The sequence below is a fragment of the Cannabis sativa genome, chromosome 4, assembly GCF_029168945.1.
Source record: "Cannabis sativa cultivar Pink pepper isolate KNU-18-1 chromosome 4, ASM2916894v1, whole genome shotgun sequence".
Classification (NCBI taxonomy): Eukaryota; Viridiplantae; Streptophyta; class Magnoliopsida; order Rosales; family Cannabaceae; genus Cannabis; species Cannabis sativa.
In genome coordinates, this window is record NC_083604.1 from 63,398,513 (window position 1) to 63,417,995 (window position 19,483).

The 19,483-nt window shown below is 33.6% G+C and overlaps 3 protein-coding genes and 1 long non-coding RNA gene across 4 annotated transcripts; 3 read left to right on the forward strand and 1 right to left on the reverse strand.

Moving 5' to 3' along the window:
* Positions 1-677: 677 nt before the first annotated feature.
* On the forward strand, positions 678-3,721 carry LOC115715083 (UDP-N-acetylglucosamine transporter ROCK1). Its single transcript, XM_030643881.2, has 7 exons — positions 678-1,018; positions 1,588-1,636; positions 1,729-1,955; positions 2,302-2,500; positions 2,582-2,725; positions 2,868-2,942; positions 3,316-3,721. Exons 1-7 carry the CDS (start codon positions 891-893, stop codon positions 3,475-3,477), a joined length of 984 nt encoding a protein of 327 aa, XP_030499741.2. The 5' UTR covers positions 678-890; the 3' UTR covers positions 3,478-3,721.
* A 2,315-nt stretch (positions 3,722-6,036) lies between these two features.
* LOC115714597 (uncharacterized) lies at positions 6,037-6,946 on the forward strand. Its single transcript, XM_030643340.2, has one exon. The coding sequence runs from the start codon at positions 6,217-6,219 to the stop codon at positions 6,772-6,774; it is 558 nt and encodes a 185-aa protein (XP_030499200.2). The 5' UTR covers positions 6,037-6,216; the 3' UTR covers positions 6,775-6,946.
* Positions 6,947-7,720: 774 nt separating this feature from the next.
* On the reverse strand, positions 7,721-12,048 carry LOC115715161 (BTB/POZ domain-containing protein DOT3). The gene is made up of 6 exons (XM_030643982.2): positions 11,488-12,048; positions 11,318-11,387; positions 9,875-10,779; positions 9,474-9,741; positions 9,233-9,361; positions 7,721-8,297 (listed from the first exon to the last, which is right to left on the reverse strand). The coding sequence occupies exons 1-6, from the start codon at positions 11,628-11,630 to the stop codon at positions 7,917-7,919; spliced, it is 1,896 nt and encodes a 631-aa protein (XP_030499842.2). The 5' UTR covers positions 11,631-12,048; the 3' UTR covers positions 7,721-7,916.
* LOC133037292 (uncharacterized) lies at positions 10,775-11,731 on the forward strand. The gene is made up of 2 exons (XR_009687416.1): positions 10,775-11,440; positions 11,479-11,731. It is a non-coding gene; the product is annotated as an uncharacterized LOC133037292 (long non-coding RNA).
* Positions 12,049-19,483: the final 7,435 nt, after the last annotated feature.

Here is a 19,483-nt window from a genome sequence, read left to right on the forward strand (position 1 = left end):
TATTTTTTTAACCTTTATTTCTTTTCCATTGTTTTTTCTTTGAATTAAATAACAAACTTAAACTGAGAAATTGAAACTAGCTAAACAAGGGATAAGTTGAAAAATACCTCTATTTTTTGTATCTATTAATAAAAAATACCCTCATATTATTTTTTTATTAAAATATACCTAATTTTTTGGGTGGGTTGCCAAATATACCCTCACTCTCTACTTAAGTCTAACATATAATTTTGTTTTGTTTCGTTGTTTGTTCTTCGATGACTCGCATCAAATCATTGTTAGTAGTTGGGAATAACAAATTCTTTGCGATTAAAGGGGTTGTTAGTAATGTAGTTATGTACCTTACACAATAATTGAATGCTCAAACTACGAGGTTGAATGAGTCTGCTGCAACAATTTTTAGTGTTGTGCCTTTTGAGTAGTAGATGCAATAAAATATAAGTATTCTTAATGTTAATTGTGATGCTGAATCTTTTTCATTTAATTTCATTTAAATATTTTTGTCAAACGATCTGTAAATTAGGCAGCTGATTATTTAATTGGTTTTTTAAATTTTAAATCCAATTATGTTTTTGACGGAGAATGTGTGATGATTAGATTGGAATATATTATTTTTAGCTAATTTAATAAATTTTCATAATTTATTAAAAAAAAAAGTTCTTTGTTGGCTATGATGGTCTCCAAAAAATCCTTGACATCTTTATGTTGTAATGATATCAAAGAACGAATAATTTATAAGTGTTTTACCCATTATTCCCTTTCAATTCAATATTTTTTTTTCTCTACTTTTTTTTTGATAAAATAAACAATAAGAAACAACCCAATATGATGTCGTTTTCTGAAAACTAAGAAGCTAAACAAAAGAAAACCTCTCCTCCCGCCGATCAAAAATGCCGGCGACGAAGCCCAAAGCGCGGTCACCGGGCTCGGAAAGTATGGGCACAAGGGTTTGGCTCTACTCAATCTTGCTCACTTTGCAGTACGGCGCTCAACCGATTATCTCCAAGAGTTGTATAAGGTACTTCGACGCCTTTCTCAATTTTTTTGACAATTTTAATCACTTCGTTATTTAACATTACGTTGTTCCTGTTTTCAATTTTCGTGTTTTTGTTATTTCGGATTGTTTGAATTAATTATACCTAGATTCTGATATTCGGCCACTCAATTGGGATCCAAGTTGAGCTGGGTTTTCAGTTTTATGTATGTCTTTCCAAAAAAATTGCTTCTGATTTCGGATTGAAATGAGAGATTGCAAACCTTACGCGGTGCAAAAATTAGAATTAGATTTTAGAATCTTGTTAGTATTCTTAGCTGGGTAGATTGTTTTAAGAGTCCAGCTAATTGGAGATTTTGTTTGTGTGTTTGTATATATTCGTCTATATAAGAATGTGAATGTTGTTAGAAACCCATTTGAATAAGTGAACAGAAGAATGTTGTAGTAAGTTTTATTGTTCTTCATATTCATAACATTTATGATCATGCCAAGATATTTGCAGTCTTTGTCCGTTTATTTTTAAGTAGAATACACTCATGGTTTATATGATACTGTATATGCAAATCATTAAATAGCTATATACTTCATTGCAGACGAGATGTTATTGTGACTTCATCTGTTCTAACATGTGAGATTGCAAAGGTAATTCTTCTAGTGAGCAGTAATTTTGAATGGATTTGTGTTCTAGACATAATTGATTATGTTATAAGTTTCATGTTCGAATTCTTTATTAGGTTATTAGTGCCTTGTTTGTCATGGCAAAAGACGACACTTTGAAGAAAGTATACAAGGAATGGACTTTGGTTGGTGCACTGACTGCATCAGGACTTCCTGCTGCTATATATGCATTGCAAAACAGTTTACTGCAGATTTCTTACCGAAATCTCGATTCTCTTACGTTCTCAATGTTGAACCAGACGAAAATATTCTTTACTGCCCTCTTCACATTTTTCTTATTGAGGTATGTTGCGAATTCTATCACCGTTAACTATCATAATGTCTTTGGCATATTGAACCTTACATTAACTGTTACCTATAGAAGCTATAAAATTTACTTATTCATTCTGATTTTGCTGTCATGTTTAACTTATGAAATTGCTGTCATATCTGATCGAAAGCTTATTTTGCTAATTGCGAGCAATTTATTATTATTATTATTTTTTTTTTGTGGCTGATAGCCTCTATGAGCTTGTGTTATATTATATTCGAAAATATGCCTACGAATATGTACATTTTGCTCTTAATTTTTTCATTATATTTGACGCGTTCAAATGTTAATGTGCCATATTCTTGCTGATCAAATGTAGGCAGAAACAATCAATTCAACAGATAGGGGCTTTATTCTTGCTGATCATTGCAGCTGTTCTTCTGAGCATTGGTGAAGGCTCCAACAAAGGTTCTACTGGTGTCAATGCTGATCAAGTTTTATTTTATGGCATCATTCCTGTCTTGGTTGCCTCTGTGCTCTCAGGTCTTGCATCCGCCTTGTGCCAATGGGCTTCTCAGGTTGCCTAGAAATTTACTCTCTTTAATAAAGAATTATTTTTAACATTTCCTCTGATCTTTTGCTGTGTGTTTGTATTATAGGTAAACAAACGTTCCTCATACTTGATGACTGTAGAAATGTCCATTGTTGGAAGTTTGTGCATGTTGGCTAGTACTTTCAAGTCCCCAGACGGTGAAGCTATCAAGCAACATGGATTCTTTTACGGTTGGACTCCATTAACTGTGGTAATAATTTTGAATATGGTATCTTTCACCAAAAGGGAAATACAGATGGATTGCTTCTTTATTATTTTCTCTGTACAAATGTAGTTACAATGGCCTTTCATTAATTATTTCTGAAAAAAAAAAATTGTTTTCCTCTTTCCAGATCCCAGTTTTGTTCAACGCTTTCGGGGGAATTCTCGTTGGCCTTGTAACTAGTCATGCTGGTGGTGTAAGAAAGGCAAGTTTGACTAATTTCTATAATATATATAACTAATTCATCTGAATGATCTCAAACTAAGCTTCTTTATAATATATTTACTATCATATTGACCAGTAAAATCAAAAGAAAGTATGAAGTTGCATCTGTAGCATTGAAGTTAGCACCTGTAATTCTGTAACTAATCACCCTAGCCTTCATATTTCCTTAAAAATGTATTTGATCAAACAAACACGTAATGGTTTGTAAATCGATGAATATACTTATTTGCTGGCAGGTTAGCTTTTTATTAAGCACTCTGATAGAAATGACTGGGAGGATTACTCTATTGTTTTAGTACTAATCTCAATAGTCATTAACACATCATAAGCTGTTTTCTTTATCATATTTGCAGGGGTTTGTCATTGTTTCTGCACTTCTTGTTACAGCATTGCTGCAATTCATTTTTGAAGGGAAACCGCCTTCAATGTATTGTCTTGTGTCTCTTCCTCTCGTGGTCAGCAGCATTTCCATATACCAGAAATATCCATACCCAATTAAAAAGAAGGAACACTAAAATTTAATGCTTAATTATGCAAAGTGTTCATATTAATCAGCCTTTATTAGTTACCATTTCAATTGGAGTATTTTTCTGCACTTTACATAGATGTTAGTTAGAGTTTCTTTTAGTAGCTTACTAGCTTCTATGTTTGCTGTGATCAAATCCATAAACTAGATGGATGATAAATTGTTAAGACACAAAAGAGTTAGACCATCTCCAATAGAGATGTGAATGCAAAATATAGCTCACTTTGTTAAAAGTTTACTCCAATAGTGTGTTAAATTATGATGCAAAAATCTCATGACAATAAATGCTATGTTCATTAAATTATTTTTAATATTTTATTATTAAATTTTATCTACGGGTCCCGGGTCTGAATCCCGGTCTCGGGTCATGGTCCGGGTCCAGGTTCAGGTCCCGGTCCGGGTTCGGATCCCGGGTCTAGGTCCGGGTCCGGGTTCGGGTCTGAGTCATGAGTCTGGGTCCGGGTGCGGGTCCGGGTTCGTTTGGGTCCGGGTCTAGGTCTTGGTTCGGGTCCCAGGTCTCGGGTCCGAGTCCCGAGTTCGGGTCCCGGGTCCGGGTTCGAGTCCCGAGTTCGGGTCTGGGTCTGGGTCTCAGGTCCTGAGTCTCGGATCTCGGTCCGAGTCCCGGGTCCAGGTTCTGGGTCTCGTTTCTCGGTCCGGGTGCAGGTTCGGGTCCGGGTTCGAGTTCGGGTCCGGGTCTCGGGTCCTGGTCTGGGTCTGGGTCCGAGTCTAGGTCCGAATCTGAGTCTAGGTCCCAAGAGATTCGAGTCTTGAATTAAGTTTTTTTTTTTTAAATAAATTGTAATCGGGTCGGATCATATTCGATCTAGAAAAAAAATTAGGCGAGGCGGAGCGGATCTGATCTGATCCAAGATCCAATAAGTATCCGAATGTTTCGGGTCGGAGCTCCAACCCGCTCCAACTAAATGGATCTTTTTGACATGCCTAGGCACCAGTGGTGTCTAGCACCTTCTCGACATGTCACGTTGCGATTGGCTAGCGATACTTTTTAAAAACTATTATATTAAATTATGTGGGACCCGATACTTAGTTGGACCAATAGCGATACTAACACATAGGAGGGTGCTAGACACCACTGGTACCCTTTAACATTTCTCTTAAAGATACTAATAAAATAATAAAAATGACATAAATATAAATGAAAAAGTAATGCATCTATTGTGGTGTAAATTTTATATCATAGCAAATGTTGTGCTAAATTTGGCACAAAATTTGTTATGTACCAAATTTACATCACTTTTTGGCACACCATTGGAGTAGACTTTTTGTTAAATGAGCTATATTTTAGCTTTTCACCACTTATTTACACTTCCATTGGATATTCTCTTATACCTATCAAAGTAAAAGATGTTAACTATTAGGCAAAGGTTTACAAATTTACTATCACATGAGATTTTTTACAAAAATATTATCTTTTTATTAAACAACATAAAATAACAAAACTGAATAATTAAAACAATAGTGAAATAACTAAAAATAACCGTGGAATAACATTAAAAACTTAACACAGTATAAAACTTTCATAGTATTTTTGAATTTTTTTTGCCTTATAGTAAAAAAGTTGAAAATTTTAGTTTGTCGTGTAAAAATCTTCAGTAAAAATGTAGATATTTACTAACACAGTCCTGTAATTTGATGCTATTTACGATAATTTGCCATGAAATTTTTTGAGAAAATTACATTGTATACCCATTTTATTTTACTTGCTTTAGTTCTTACCTCTATTTTCAATTTTTTTAAGATATACCCACTTTTATATATGATATCTCCATTAGACCCCGTTAATATAAATTATATGCTAGACTTAAGTAGAGACTGATAGTATATTAGACAATCTATTTAAAAAAATGGGTATATTTTAATAAAATATAATATGAAAGTATTTTTAATTAATAGATAAAAAACGAGGTATTTTTCAAATTGAGAAAATTACAGTCTATACTCTTTTTATGTTGTCCTCTTTTATTTTTACCCTCTTTTTTAAAGTCTATTATTTTTACCTCTTTTTTTAAACGTTGTATCAATTTTGCCCCTGTCACTTCAAGATACTCTCCATGTGACTCTCTTATGTTAGGGTATTTTGGGTACAATACATATAAAAAGAGGTATGTTTCATTTAAATATAAGATTAGAGGTAAATTTGATCAATTGATTAATAAAAGTGGTATATTTCAACTTATCCCTTTTCAATTTGAATAATTACATAAGGCACTATTTTTTGTAAAATCATTACATTTTTACGTTCAAAGAATATTTTTTTTTTTTTTATATTTTTACGGTTTTCCAAAAAATAACACGAAAACAACATAAAAAAATCAACAAGAAAATTACATAAAAGTAACATCAAAATAACAACAAAAAATAACATACAGATAACCAAAAATTAACAAGATTACAACATAAAAAGACTTTATTTTCTGTAAATAAAATCAAAACAATCGTAAAAATATTTAAAATTCCATGAAACTGTATTTTTGTAATTTTTTTTTTTTGTTGTTATTTGTATGTTTTTGTGAAATAATCCCTTTTCAATTTATCCATAAATTTTCCCAATTCTAACGAAGGTGGGCTTTATTTAGGATCGTCCGGGCCATTCGATTTCCATTTCATTAGGGAAAAAATGCTTGTTTCTGTCTTCCTTTACATTCCCGCAGTGAGTGAAGCTCAGCTCAGCTCAGAGAACGAAGACGAAGGCGAAGAGAAGTAAACAATGGGAAGCAGACTCGGTAGAAGAGTAGTTCACTTCGCTAACCTACCCATCAAACTTCTCATGCCCACTACTTTCAACAACATCACAGAAATCGCTCTCAAGACCATTCCTTCCGCTTCCAAGATCGAAATCAAGCGCGTTCTCGAATCCCTCTACGGATTCGAGGTCGAGAAAGTCCAAACACTAAACATGGAAGGAAAAAAGAAGAAGCGCGGTGGCATTTTGATCGCCAAGCCCGACTACAAGAAGGCCTACGTTACTCTCAAGAACCCTCTCTCTATCTCGCCGGACCTTTATCCCATTCGGATTATCGAGGAGGAGAAGCGGCAGATGAGTAAGCAGTCGAAATCCAGTGTGGTCGAGGAAGGAGAGACCAAGAGACATTGGCTTGATGGGAAGAAGGAGGATCAAACTCACACACAGACTCAGAGATATAGGCCTGGCAGGTTTAGGCCCGAGAGGGTTAGGCCCGAAAGGACTTCTTCCGTCAGTCGCGGTGAGAGCGAGGCTAAGTTCCCATGGAGCAGCATGAGGTCTTCTGGTGCTGGAGCTAGGTAGTTCTTTTTCTTTCATTTTTATGGAAATGGGTCTTATAGTTTTCAGATGTTCTGAAAGCGGTTTATGTTATCTGAGTTGAGATAATGAATTATTGCTATGTAATAACCTTCCTTTGATGAATTTTTGTTTTGTAAGGACACAGATAATGAGTAATAGTTTTTCTTGATTGAAATTATGCAAATTTGTTTTTACTCATAAAACTTTATGCATAATACTTTAAACTTGTAATGTTGGATAAGTTGGGAGTGGAAGGAAGTTGCACGATGATAATTGTATTTGTTGCAAAAGATTACAAAAAGGTAGAGAAAAGACATATAGTATTATAGTGTGCTTTTTTAAGTAATGTAATTTCCGGTGCTGGGGAAGGGATCCTTTTTTATTGAGATTTTGTAGTTGTTATTGTATTCAGTTTGTGGGTGATGGACTACATTACTTTTGTGTGTGTTGTGAAGAGGGGCCACTAGTGAATACTTTCCAGACTTGTGACAAGAGTGAAGAAATATAGGCAAATGATGTGTTGGAATCCGGGTAGAGAGATTTTGAGAGTTTATTGATAGTTTTTGTTTTTCATCTTAAGAACAAGTAAATGCTTGAACTTGTTGTTTAGCTACTGTTTGGTAAAATGACTTTATATGAAACATTTTGTTCTATTTAATTTATTTTATTTGATTTGAACAATGACAAATAGGAAATTGATCGAATATGAAATGTTCAAGTAATAAACCACTTTATTGATTCCTTCAAAGTTCAAACACTCTCAAAAATAGTTTCTAAAAGAAGTCTCAAAGAGGCTTTTTTTTTTCCTTCTAGTTAATGTTGTAAGCTATTAGTGATTAATCTCTCCTCAATTATTTCCACTCACTTAATAGTATCTTTATGCTGGTAAATTCTTAGTCTTGTTTCTACTGAACCTAGGAGTTGTGCTTCTTTGAGTAATTGTAATATGTTGATATCATATATTGTGCTTCCATTGAAATACTATATTCAGTCAAGGCGAATTACAGATCAGCTTGCTCTCAAACAACAAATAAGAAAATGGAAAAATTTATGCAATCAAACTAACTAAATAAGGAAACATAATATATAAATGATTATCTTGAAGACTGGCCTTTTTACTGCAAGATATATGATGTCCAGATAATTTATGCAATGGATGATCTGCGTTTAGAGCTGATTTTGTAGCGCACTGAATTAGGTCTTTGTTTACCTTCTTCTGGTTCTTCTCCACTCCCATCACCTTCCATTTTTGTATGAAAAGAAGTCTTGATCTTTCGCCAACCTAAGCTCCAGCGAGGTGCATGTATTTGCTTGTGGCCTACCTTATCATACTCTTGTTGCAGCTCAGAGTAGTCACTCTGCAGCTCTGACATCTTCCTCTTTATGTTCTCAAGCTCTACTTTAAGGGTCTTGATTTCCATCTCGGTTGTGGGCTGGTTTCCCTCTTGTTCAGAAATATTGTCACTTGGCGATGGATCTTTTTCTTGTATTGTTGTCCTCATTTTTACTTGTTCAGAGAATAGAACCTGCACATATTTCTTCCTGCGGTTAGAAATGCAATTAAATGGATAAAAGACGGTTATCACCAGGAAAACGACTTTGTTTCTGGTGTTTTTACATCTTTTGGGAATTAACGTACTTAGCGAACTCTGCAAGTTTTATTTTATTTAGGATGGGTCTGCCTATTTGACAAGTTTTCTTTACCATATGTTTTTTGTGATATCTTTAAGGACTGGCTTACAATGCTGTGTATGCAGTTTATGAGAATTTTCTGAGGGAACTGCTTTTTCCCTGTTCATTATTATTATCTTTTTATTTTATTTTATGTCATTGTGATTTCATCATAGTTTCTGGTGATTCATTTATTACTTATTTTAGTTATATTGGTTATTTTAATTCATTATCAATTTCACCCCGAATGTTTTATACAATGTTTATTGTGCTCTGATTTTTGTCACAAGGAGGGAAACCAACTGGCTCTGAGTATGTATTTAAAGAAGAAGGTAGTGTTATATTTCATTTTGTAGTAGGTCATGAACATTAATATTTCAATTTCCAGGAATAATATGTAGTAGGTATCATTTGATAGTTTATAGTTATTGGATTGTGGCACTGATTATTTGCTATCAATAACATGAAAATTTCTTGTTTTACCTGTGCTCTTTTAATTGATCTATATGAAAATGGCTTCTTGCTGGACTCTCTATTCTATTAGGCAGGTAGCTGGTTCCTGAATCTTAAGCTCTATGCAAGTAAATATAAGAGAATTTTTTTTTGGGGGGGCGAAAAATAAAGAGTAATATAAGAGAGACTAGGTCCTATTGTCATGTGTTTTTACTTTCATATGCTTCAAAATAGTTGGCACCGAGCTTCGTTAAAACTATGGTAGAACTCTCAAGGGGCACAGACGTTGACATAATTGAGAAGGTGAAAATTATATTTACTTGTTGGAAAAGCTTACCTGGACAACGGTCCTGAGAGGCAGGCGGTCATTTTGTGCCGCATGGGTGCATGCGTCGAGTGATAGTTTGTTGCAGTTCATTATTTTGCATAGCCTTCTTCTGTCATGCTCAGGTAGTGAAGGATGAGTCTGGAAAGAATATTATACTTTGTTAAGTTTAATAAGTGTTTTGTGAAAGTTATCTTTGCCCAAACTTCCCAGGAAAAAACAGAAGCTGTGATAATGAGAAGGTAGAAGTAACCTTGAGGTAGATGTCAATGGCTCTATAAAGGCCATCATGACATGCTCGTGCGTTTTCTGGAAGTAGCTCGGCTAGAACTTGAAACTTGGTTATTGAGAGATTTGGATCTCGGGCAATCTCTGCTAGGTAGTTGTCCAACAGCTTACTTACACTGATATTCTCTGTTCTCTGTAGATGTAGGTGTAACTGTTGCTGTTCTTGCATCAAGAAATATTCCACGATCCGTCGTACCAAATCAGTGTCATACATGGTGTGATCTTCAGAGGAACTGTTTTAATTAACATTAATTATTAACAAGAGGTGCAAAGTGGTGAGTTGATCATTATCATGCAACCTTCAGAACTTTTCTAATTTTGGAGTATTAAGTCAACACAAGTCAATTAGAGAAGGTAAATACGTACTTCACTAGTGATGTCTGATCTGCATTTTTGTATCTAGGAATAAGAAGATCGTTTGCATTAGCGTCTTCCAACAGCATCCCCACTCTTTTTTCTAGCTCAGAAATTAAGGCTGGTGTTACAGAGTACACATTGGCTATCTTTAACATTTGCAGCAAGAACTTACAGGAAACAGCTTCATGTTGAGGAGGAAGTAAGCTAACTAGGTTTTCGATTATCATTTTTTGCCTCTTGCCATGTGCAATACCCTCTTCCCCTTCCTCTTCTCTCCGGCTCAAAATACTGAACTGCAGATCACTCTTTCCATGCCCATATCCTCTTATTCCTTCTAACTCCTCATCCATTCCTGTCAACCATCGACGTGCATAGTGCATGATACACTTGCCTATGATCTCAGGGCTTGAACCTTTTGCTTTGATTGTCGTCATAATCCTCATAAAATGATCAATTCTCAGGATAGCAATCTCATCAAACCACCAGCCTTCTGTGTTACTTGAATTTGCTGGTGTGTTTTCTCTTGATGCCTTCCAAGCAATTGAATCACAGCATCTTCTAACAATTTGTAGATTCTCAACCCATGGAGATAGATCTTCACAAGATTTGATTACAGTAATGGTATCTTTCCATGAAGAAAGGACTACAAATGTTAGGAATGCTTCAGTCTTGGTAACTAGATTTCCATCATCAAGTTCCTCAGTCATGTCTAGGTACTCTGCAGCACATCTTAGTGGAGCTATGTTCTTCGAGCTAAAATCAATCGGGAAACCATAACAGAACTTCAGAATTGTTTCAAAGGTCTCCGATCCACCTGGAAAATTTTCGAGTTTGATGTCGCAGTTAAAACTTGAGTTTGGTTGCTGCTGAATATCAACCCGACTGAAGTAGCCACATTTTGCTACCAATGGATACTGTTACACGTGAAGACTCGTATTAGGTATCTGTTTTTCATAAAACTTAAGACAATATGTGGAAGACCTATGTGCATTTTAGTCAGCCCATGTACGATATGGCTGTTTTAATAAGTTGTTTTGAAATAAATGGAAACCATACTATTTATGAAAATTAATCATATAAAGACATGCCGCTAGATCCACCCTATGTCATCACTAAGTCATTAGTCATTAGTATGCAACTTGTGGAAAGCATCAATTTGAAAACTTTTGTGATCAGGGCTCTGTGGTATCTGCAGCATAACAGGTTTGTAATGCAGAGTCTTAGTTATTTATTTTATATTTTTTATTTTATTAATTCTAAGTGCAAAATGTGGACTCAATTAGACAGCCTCTTAGACTATATGAAAATATAAATGTTGACTAAATCTTTTGCGATCGTTCTTGTTTATTTCTTGTTTTTCACTGTTTACAATCATTATGGCTTTGCTGCTGCTATAATTTTGTGTAACATGCAGTGCTACAAAGAAAGCATGTATTGCCTTGTTCTAGTTACCTTATGAGCATTAAAGGTGGTTTCTTCAACTTGAATGGAGAAGTCTGTTGGAATCTGAGAAGTGATAAACCTGAAAGGGAACACAATAGTGATGAGGTGCAGTAAAGAACACAAGAATTACAGGTAAATTCTGCACTATAAGAAATGAAACACAATCTTAGGCTGTGTACCAGGAGGGTTCCTTTCTTTCCAAACCATCACTGATATTGGTGATGAACTTGGAGGGCAGGACTATTCTCTGCTCGCGAACTTGATCATTCTCATCGAAATCATTCCCCGAGCTTGGTGGATGAGTCATAGTCTTCTTCATCATGATTGGTCTCTTGCTGGAGGCATGTTTTGTTATGTCCTTTTTAAACTATTGACTAAATAATTCAGGTGCAGATGGTAAGATACTCCAAACTCTTTTATTGTCATGTGGTCTTAGATTTGTGTTGTCTTACGTAGTCAAGATAGATGACTACCTACGTTCTGGGGTGATAATATAAATGGTTGGTCTTCTAAACTTAAATAATCTTTGTTTAAAGGAAAAACTAGTAATTATAATGCTACAAAAGGTGTGACCACCTCATTTTGTTTTAGCAAACTCCATTAGGATAAAGATTAATTTAGGGGGCATATAGTATAGAGGGTCTAAATAAATGTGTGAGAAGTGAGTGTGTGGTTAATATGGAAAAATATTCAAGAGAGGTTTGGTGAGAGTGCTCATTTAATTTCATTCTTCTCTGATAAATCTAACTGTTGCATGATTGAAATGTCACACAGAGAATAACCAGATGAAATTATAGGTAGGGAACACCTTAATTAATGTGCATTATCAGCCACGTATATAAGAATTGTACCATTGAATTGCGTGGCCATAAATGTAGATCTATATTCATATACCTTTTTATGAAGTTGCACATCAATTTCTGGTAAAGGGTGAACAATCATAGGGGTTGGTTTTTAACAAAGTTTGATTTTAGGCCCTCCATGGATTGAGCCATGTTCTGTAAAGTTGTTATTTTGTTAGGGTTAGATGAGTCGTTGACTGGCAATTTGTGAGTGTTTTGAGAATTTGATTTTGAACACTACATGATTAATGAACATATTAAATAATTATATTTTGTACACCAGTTTGGGTCCATGTACTTAGTTAAATATTACGATAGATCTTCTATTTTGAAAAATTGTACATTTTTCGACAGAATCTGAATTTGACCAACATATTTTTAACATAATCCTATAAAGATCCGTATCTGTTGGACATTCATGTATTTTCAAAGTTGATGAACTCATAAATAAAATCTTGAAAGATTATTGGGATATATATATATATATATACTAGGTGATTGTTACGTGCCAAGCCACGTAGTGTTAGTTTTATTTAATATTTTAGTTTTTTATTTTAATTAATAATTAAAATAGTATAATTATTTGAACAATTTGTTTTATGAAAATAAAATATGTGTTAGTATATTTAGTAAGTAAAACATAGTTGTGTTATAATAATGTATGTTATTAATAGTAAAATGTACATTAATCTTCTAATTGAAAAAAGTTATATTATCTCATTTCATATCTAATAATAGCTACACAACTATATATTTATAGACTTTCACATTCTTTGCAAATTACTAATAAGCACCAATAATATTTTCATATTCTAATATTTTTCAACCTTCTCCTCTTGGTGGTAAACTTAAAAATAAAACTAAAAATAAGCACAAACATATAAGGTAAATACTAATTATTAAATTTCATTTCATCTTTTTTTTTTAATTATTTTTTTAAGCCCAAGCCCAAAAATCTCTAAGCCAACACAATCAATCTTCTTTTATATTATCTTTTTTAGATATTTTATCTATATTTTTCTTTTTTAAAAAATAAATAAAAATATTATTAATATTCTCCCAAGATAGGTTTGTTAGAGAGATATGTGGCTAAGATGATTTTTTTAATTTAAAAAGAGATTATTAATATTTAAAAGATTGTTTATTTAAAAGATTGTTTAATTTTTTGGTTTAATTATTGGGTTTATTTTTTAACGGGAGATCAAACCTAATCGTTAAATTTAACAGAATATTCTTTTATTTTTAAGTATATTCTGTTAAACCAAGAATGTTAAACCAAGAAATGCCGTTAGATAGACACTTTTAATATATAAAGATATATATATTTATATACATATATTTACTATTTGATAATACAAAAGGTCTAACTATAGATTTTTTAAGCAAAGGTTTCGTTTGGCAAAGCTTAAAATAAGCTAATTTTTCAAAGAAAAAGAAGAAGCTAATTTTAACTTATTTTTTGACAAATAAAATAATTTTTTTTCTAGAATTGAATAATGATGTGCACACACAAACTTGACATGCTTATGTGGCAAGTACTAAGTGATATCAAATAATCATATTTATTTATAGTGGGCTTTTTTTTTTAAAAAAAAAAATAATAAATTTGTGTGTAATTTATGTATACACATATTATTACTTAATACTGTTTAAACTTAGTTGCACATATTATTTTTGGTTTAATTTAAAATTCATTTATTTATTATAGAATAAGAGGGATTAAATACTTTAATGTTTTTACTTTTATATGTTTTTATATGTTCATTTCTGTGTTTTTTTCAAATAGTTTAAGTGGATGACTCGTCACAACATTAGAACGCAAGACAAGAACCACATATATTAGTTGGGCGCTTAGGTGGATTCTGGAACCCTAATTCCTTCGATTTGAGTTCAGTCTTCAACAAGGCATGACTACATAGACGCAACATAGTATACAAAAGGTAAGCCACACTCCAATCTCGAGCAACGAAACACTCAACGAGTGGGTAGAACACCTGGTGGCACCCAGGTGACACCTAGTGCCTAGGTGAGCATCTTGCTCCCTAGGCGGCACCACGACTAAGGTTTGAGTTTGGGGTCCGAAGTACACTTCAGTTCTCACAAAACAGCCAAGGAACAACATGTATAACTAAGTCACTACAATTTTTTTTTTTCGCTTAAAAAACCAAACTTCATTAAAACAAAAACAAGCTGATACTTACAAAGGGAAGCATCTCCCTAAACCACATTGGATTGCAAAGATAACATTGAACACATGAAGATTCACCTCCCAAAAGTTAACAAAACCCGAACAATCATTACATAATCCCCACTTGGCTAGAGCGTGTGCTACTACATTCGCTGTTCTCGGGGTCCATTGTAAGAAAAATTTGGTTCCTTCAATTGCCTGCAGCAGCTTTGCAAAAGATGAGGCAGTCGACCAATTCGGAGCTTTACTACTTTCCACAGCTTTTGTTAGCACTTGGTGATCCGAGAGAATTCTTCCTCTGTCCAACCCTAGAAACTTCAGCACCTCTATGCCCTTCATAACAGCCAACAGTTCCCCTTGGATCACTGAAGAAGCTGCTACTTTACAGGCATGAAAAGCCTGCAGTTGATTAGTGGAGTCCCTAACAATGACACCAGCTTCTGCAGTATTGTTCGAGAAGGCAACATCCACCAGCACCTTGAAACTACCAGCCACATCACTTCTAGAGAGGTCATTAACAATGGTTTTATTTTTGGCCAAACTCCTGTTGGAGTTCCCTTTTGTGAGAAAGGAGAATTCGCCTAAGACATACTTCGCCATGATATCAAATGGGAGCAAACTTTTTTGATGAAAAGCTTGATTCTTGAAAAACCATATCATGTAATACAAACAGGCAGCAAAATATTTGAAATCATTTACATGTTGGGCATCAAGATGGGATAAGAACGAGGCTTCTATAATCCACTTCACTATATCATGACCTATGTGGAGATGGAAGGAGTCAATTCGGATATTCCATTTCGACATGAACCAAAGATTTTCACAATTTTACAACCTCTAAAAAGATGCGAAGTGGTATTACCTGTCGGATGATTACTCAAAACACAATGTCCTGGTTCATTGCCAAAAATAACAATGAGTGTAGACCCCATTGACAGCGCATCATAGTACAATTTACAAAGGAATAACTTAAGACGAGGGTGGAGGGAGCACTTCTAGAAATGTTTAAAGAAGCCATCATTAACAACAAATGACTAAGTTCAATAAGCTGATTTAAGAGAGAAGTTACCTTGGGCAGTAAGGGTCCATACAAGCGAATCTTCATGTTTCAGATCCCTCAGAGCCACTGACAAAAGACGCGAGGCAGCTGTGGGGGAGAAGGCTTGAATAAGATTTCCATTCCAATTTAATCCCTCAGCATCCAACAAGTCTTTAACCAAGATTTCCCTTATTTTCCTGGGGTTTATATCGCTAACTTTAATGCCAATGTCATCATATAGAACCTAATTACTTGTCCACAAGTTTTTATCAGATAACAGACTAACACGCCAAGCCGTGTTTGAAGCAATCATGTGTTTTGCTGTCCATATACCACGAGCTACAACATACGCTTTACCATTCAACTCAGGTGAGCACTTTGTCACTAAATGGGTGGCCAGCTGAACCCTAACTAGGGTAGGGTGTTCATAAAATAGTCAATTCAATCCAATCCGCACGATCCAATCTGCAAAGTGCAAATATCCGCGCTTGTGCGGATTGAATATTGATTGACATGTAAAAGTAACTGATCCAATCCAATCCGCACATGTTTATGTAAAATTTTAAAAAAGTTATACAGTAGAACCTCTATTTAAAAATACTTTATTCAAGAATAATCTCTAATTTGTTATAAAAAATAATGTCTCAATTTGGGTCAATTATAAATAAGAATAACCTCTAAATTGTAATTAGTTATACATTTTTTAAGTCCCGTATAAACAAAGTATACCTCTATATAAGAATAACTACATCTTAATAAAATATGTACATATATTTCATAAATTTATTTAAGTAGAATAAATAATTTTATTTCAAATTTTAATACATATATAAATATTACATTTATTCAAAAATAATTCTATTATGAGATAGTATTAAGAATTATTTAATGTTATTGTTGTTGCATTGATATTTTTTGGTGTTTTGAATTTTTTTTCCTAGTGTAACTCTATTTAGTTATAACCTCTCAATTAGAATATAATTTGCCTAGTCCCAAATGTATTCTTGGATAGAGGTTCTACTGTATATACAATTAACATTTTAATGTAAAAAAATAGTAATTTAAAAATTTAATACATACAATATAAATATATTTCATAACTTAATAAATTAAACATATATTATATTTTTATATATAATTTTTTTTACATACAATTTAAAATAATATTAAACATTTCTTTTTACGTGTAATTTTTTTCTTCCTTTGAATTTGTTATTTGTTATTTTATTTACTTTAATTTGTTGTTGGACACAAAACAACAATAAATTATTTTAATTTGGTGTTATGTGAATTTTTTTTAATAAATTTTAAATAATTTAATATTAAAAAGTAACAAATTTAAAATTACTGATTCAATCCACACTTTTGTTGATTGGATTGAGTTGGATTTGAGCTATTGTGTGGATTAGATTGGATCCAAAATATGAAATTCACACTTAATACAGATCAGATACACTGTGAGCAAAATAATACGAATTAAATTGAATGAACAACCCTAGGCTAGGGTTTCGCAGTGTTTCACTCAATTTCCTTCAAACTAGAGTAAATAAAAGTGTTTAAACATCGATTGGGATATCAAATGTATTCATCCAGCTCCCAGGTAGCTCATGCCTTGAGCAACCAACACCTAGGCACCTAGTGAACACCTGGGCTCATACGCTTTATTTCTCGACGCATATGTGCAAGGCAATGATAAAATCCAATTCTAACTTAAGATGGGATTGCGGATACTCAAAATACCACATGAAGCTATTGTACCCACCTAGTGCCCAAGCAATGGGTGCTCAGGTGAGCAGTCACTTGGAGCATGTGGTCCCGTGCATCGATTGTTTCACTAGCATCAATGACAACCTAGAGAAGCTATGGCAAGTGAATCAACATCAGGCCCTAAGTGATCCCAGTGCGTCACTTGGTGCATGCAGAGCGTTTCTCCACTAGAACAGGTGAACATCTTCGGTTGATCCTTAGAATTGTCACGAAACTTAGCCAATTCATTATCTTATGAGAATTGGAGAGGTCTGGCATTGAATCAACCTCAGAATGCAACATCCATCACCTGGTGTCTAGGTTGTGTTGGCATCCATCACCAATCGGGTGTTCAATATCCTTATTCTCTAAAAGATGATACACAACACATGTATTTAAATTAGTGATGCACCAATATCACATTGGCCATTTAAAGTATGCCAGAATTAGTATTTTGGATGACCCCTCGTCCAGGTGAGCAAAACTACTTACCTTATCGATTGCTCCAGATTGCTCAGGAGGCAATTGTACACCTTGCTGTGTTTTGGGCATATATCACTATAAAAACTTCTGATTGACACTATTTTGGTTGCATTGAAAAGTGCTTTCAATTCTCTTTCTATTGATGTTTCATGATGAAATTCGAATTCGAATTTCTTCTAATTAAAATTCAGGTTACAATGGGAGGGTACTAATTTGGATATTAGAGCTTCAAATCTCGATCAATGGACCTCATTTGATCTCAAAATCATCCATCATAATTCCAACCGAGATGAGTGAATCTTAACCATTATTAAGAGACAAGATCAATAGACGAGATCAAGTCTCAAAGATCTACAATTAAGACTAAAATACTACATCTAGTTTCAAGTGTCCGAATTTGCCTAGAAGGAATACTCCTAGAATATACTTTTTATTTGATTTATTTATTATTATTTTAATTGTAAATATGTAATCACCCATTCTTATAAATAAGAGGTTTATTCGATTCATTTTGCACATTTTTAGTTTTTTGAAAAACAAAGGACTTTTTTTGACTTCACACCAAATGCTTTAAGTCAACAAATCGTAAGTATTTTTGCAATCATGACTTAGACATAGTGTTCTAAGTGTTGAACAACCAATTACTATTAAATATCATTAATCATTTATTTGTTCGCTCTATTTAACAACTATTTCTTATGAGACGACATTGTCATTGACACTTTTCAGATCATAAATGTTTACCGAGTTTTTCAAAAATTAAATTAAAAGAAGATTAAGCTAAAGAAAGTGTATTTAATAATTAAATGAGATGAGACTTTTATATAGTTGGGTCGTTAGTAAGTTTTAGGCCACGAGTTAATATTACTGAGCTCTTTAGATGTGTGCCACCGTTGACAGCAGCTAGGCTACATTGTCGATCGTGAATAGTGGATGTTAGAGTAGTGGGCATTGGACAAAAGGTAGTTTGCTTTTTTATTGTTTGTCTTTTTTAGGTTTGGCAAATAGGATAAATTCGTGATCTCTCAGAATTCGGTGTAAGAGTTGTGTCACGTAGGATTGCTCTCGGAACCCCGCCTATTCCCGGATGTCCCTTTGACTACTCTCACTGGATGACTCCTGAGGGCATCCAATTATATTCCTTTGAGTATTTATTTATTTATTTGAACAAGTATCATTTTTCTGGATCCTAGAGGTCTGACTTTGTGATGATAGAGTGATAGTTAAAATTGAAGTTATAGTCTAATTGTGCTCATAGGTTGGGTTACTGGCTTGCTTAGGCCGTCTTAATTAATTTGAAACACTTGAATGAGCATACATTATCTATCCGAAAACATGAACAACAATAATTATTCTCAATTTGAGGAGTGCTAATTACAACTTTTTAGTCAACCTTTATGTTCGAAATCACATGCCGGAATATTTTTTTTCATAGTGATATTCGTTATAGTTACAATATCCTCTCTGTAAATTTTTGAAAAATTCTGAATAGTTTACAGTACCGAAAACAGAGTTCCTGATATTCCAATTTACCACACTCGTTCAAAATACTTCAAATATATTTTCGGCATTGTAAATTATTTGAAATTTTTCAAAAATTTACAGGAATGATGTTGTAAGCATAACGAACACCACCGTGAAAAAAAAAATTGAAAAAATATTTCGACATATGTTTTTGAGCGTAGAGATTAACTAAAAGGTTGTAATAAGAGGTTGACGGTATCACTCCTATTTCACTAAAAATGGTAAAAATATGTAGAATAATATTAATATATTAAGAGCATTAATTAATTATTTTTAGCAGCCATTTACTATTTATAATATTTTGAATAATACATATGCATTAATCTGATTTTGACATAAAACTAAAGGCACTA

What these genes read in the sequence shown, in the direction of transcription:
- LOC115714597 (XM_030643340.2), top strand. Translation starts at nt 6,217, where the DNA reads ATGGGAAGCAGACTCGGTAGAAGAGTAGTTCACTTCGCTAACCTACCC.
- LOC115715083 (XM_030643881.2), top strand. Translation starts at nt 891, where the DNA reads ATGCCGGCGACGAAGCCCAAAGCGCGGTCACCGGGCTCGGAAAGTATG. An exon ending in TAACATGTGAGATTGCAAAG is followed by an intron (nt 1,637 to 1,728) that starts GTAATTCTTCTA and finishes ATTCTTTATTAG; the next exon opens with GTTATTAGTGCCTTGTTTGT. An exon ending in GTTGGACTCCATTAACTGTG is followed by an intron (nt 2,726 to 2,867) that starts GTAATAATTTTG and finishes TCCTCTTTCCAG; the next exon opens with ATCCCAGTTTTGTTCAACGC.
- LOC115715161 (XM_030643982.2), bottom strand. Translation starts at nt 11,630, where the DNA reads ATGATGAAGAAGACTATGACTCATCCACCAAGCTCGGGGAATGATTTC. An exon ending in GATCAGACATCACTAGTGAA is followed by an intron (nt 9,742 to 9,874) that starts GTACGTATTTAC and finishes TAATTAAAACAG; the next exon opens with TTCCTCTGAAGATCACACCA. An exon ending in CCATTGACATCTACCTCAAG is followed by an intron (nt 9,362 to 9,473) that starts GTTACTTCTACC and finishes TATTCTTTCCAG; the next exon opens with ACTCATCCTTCACTACCTGA.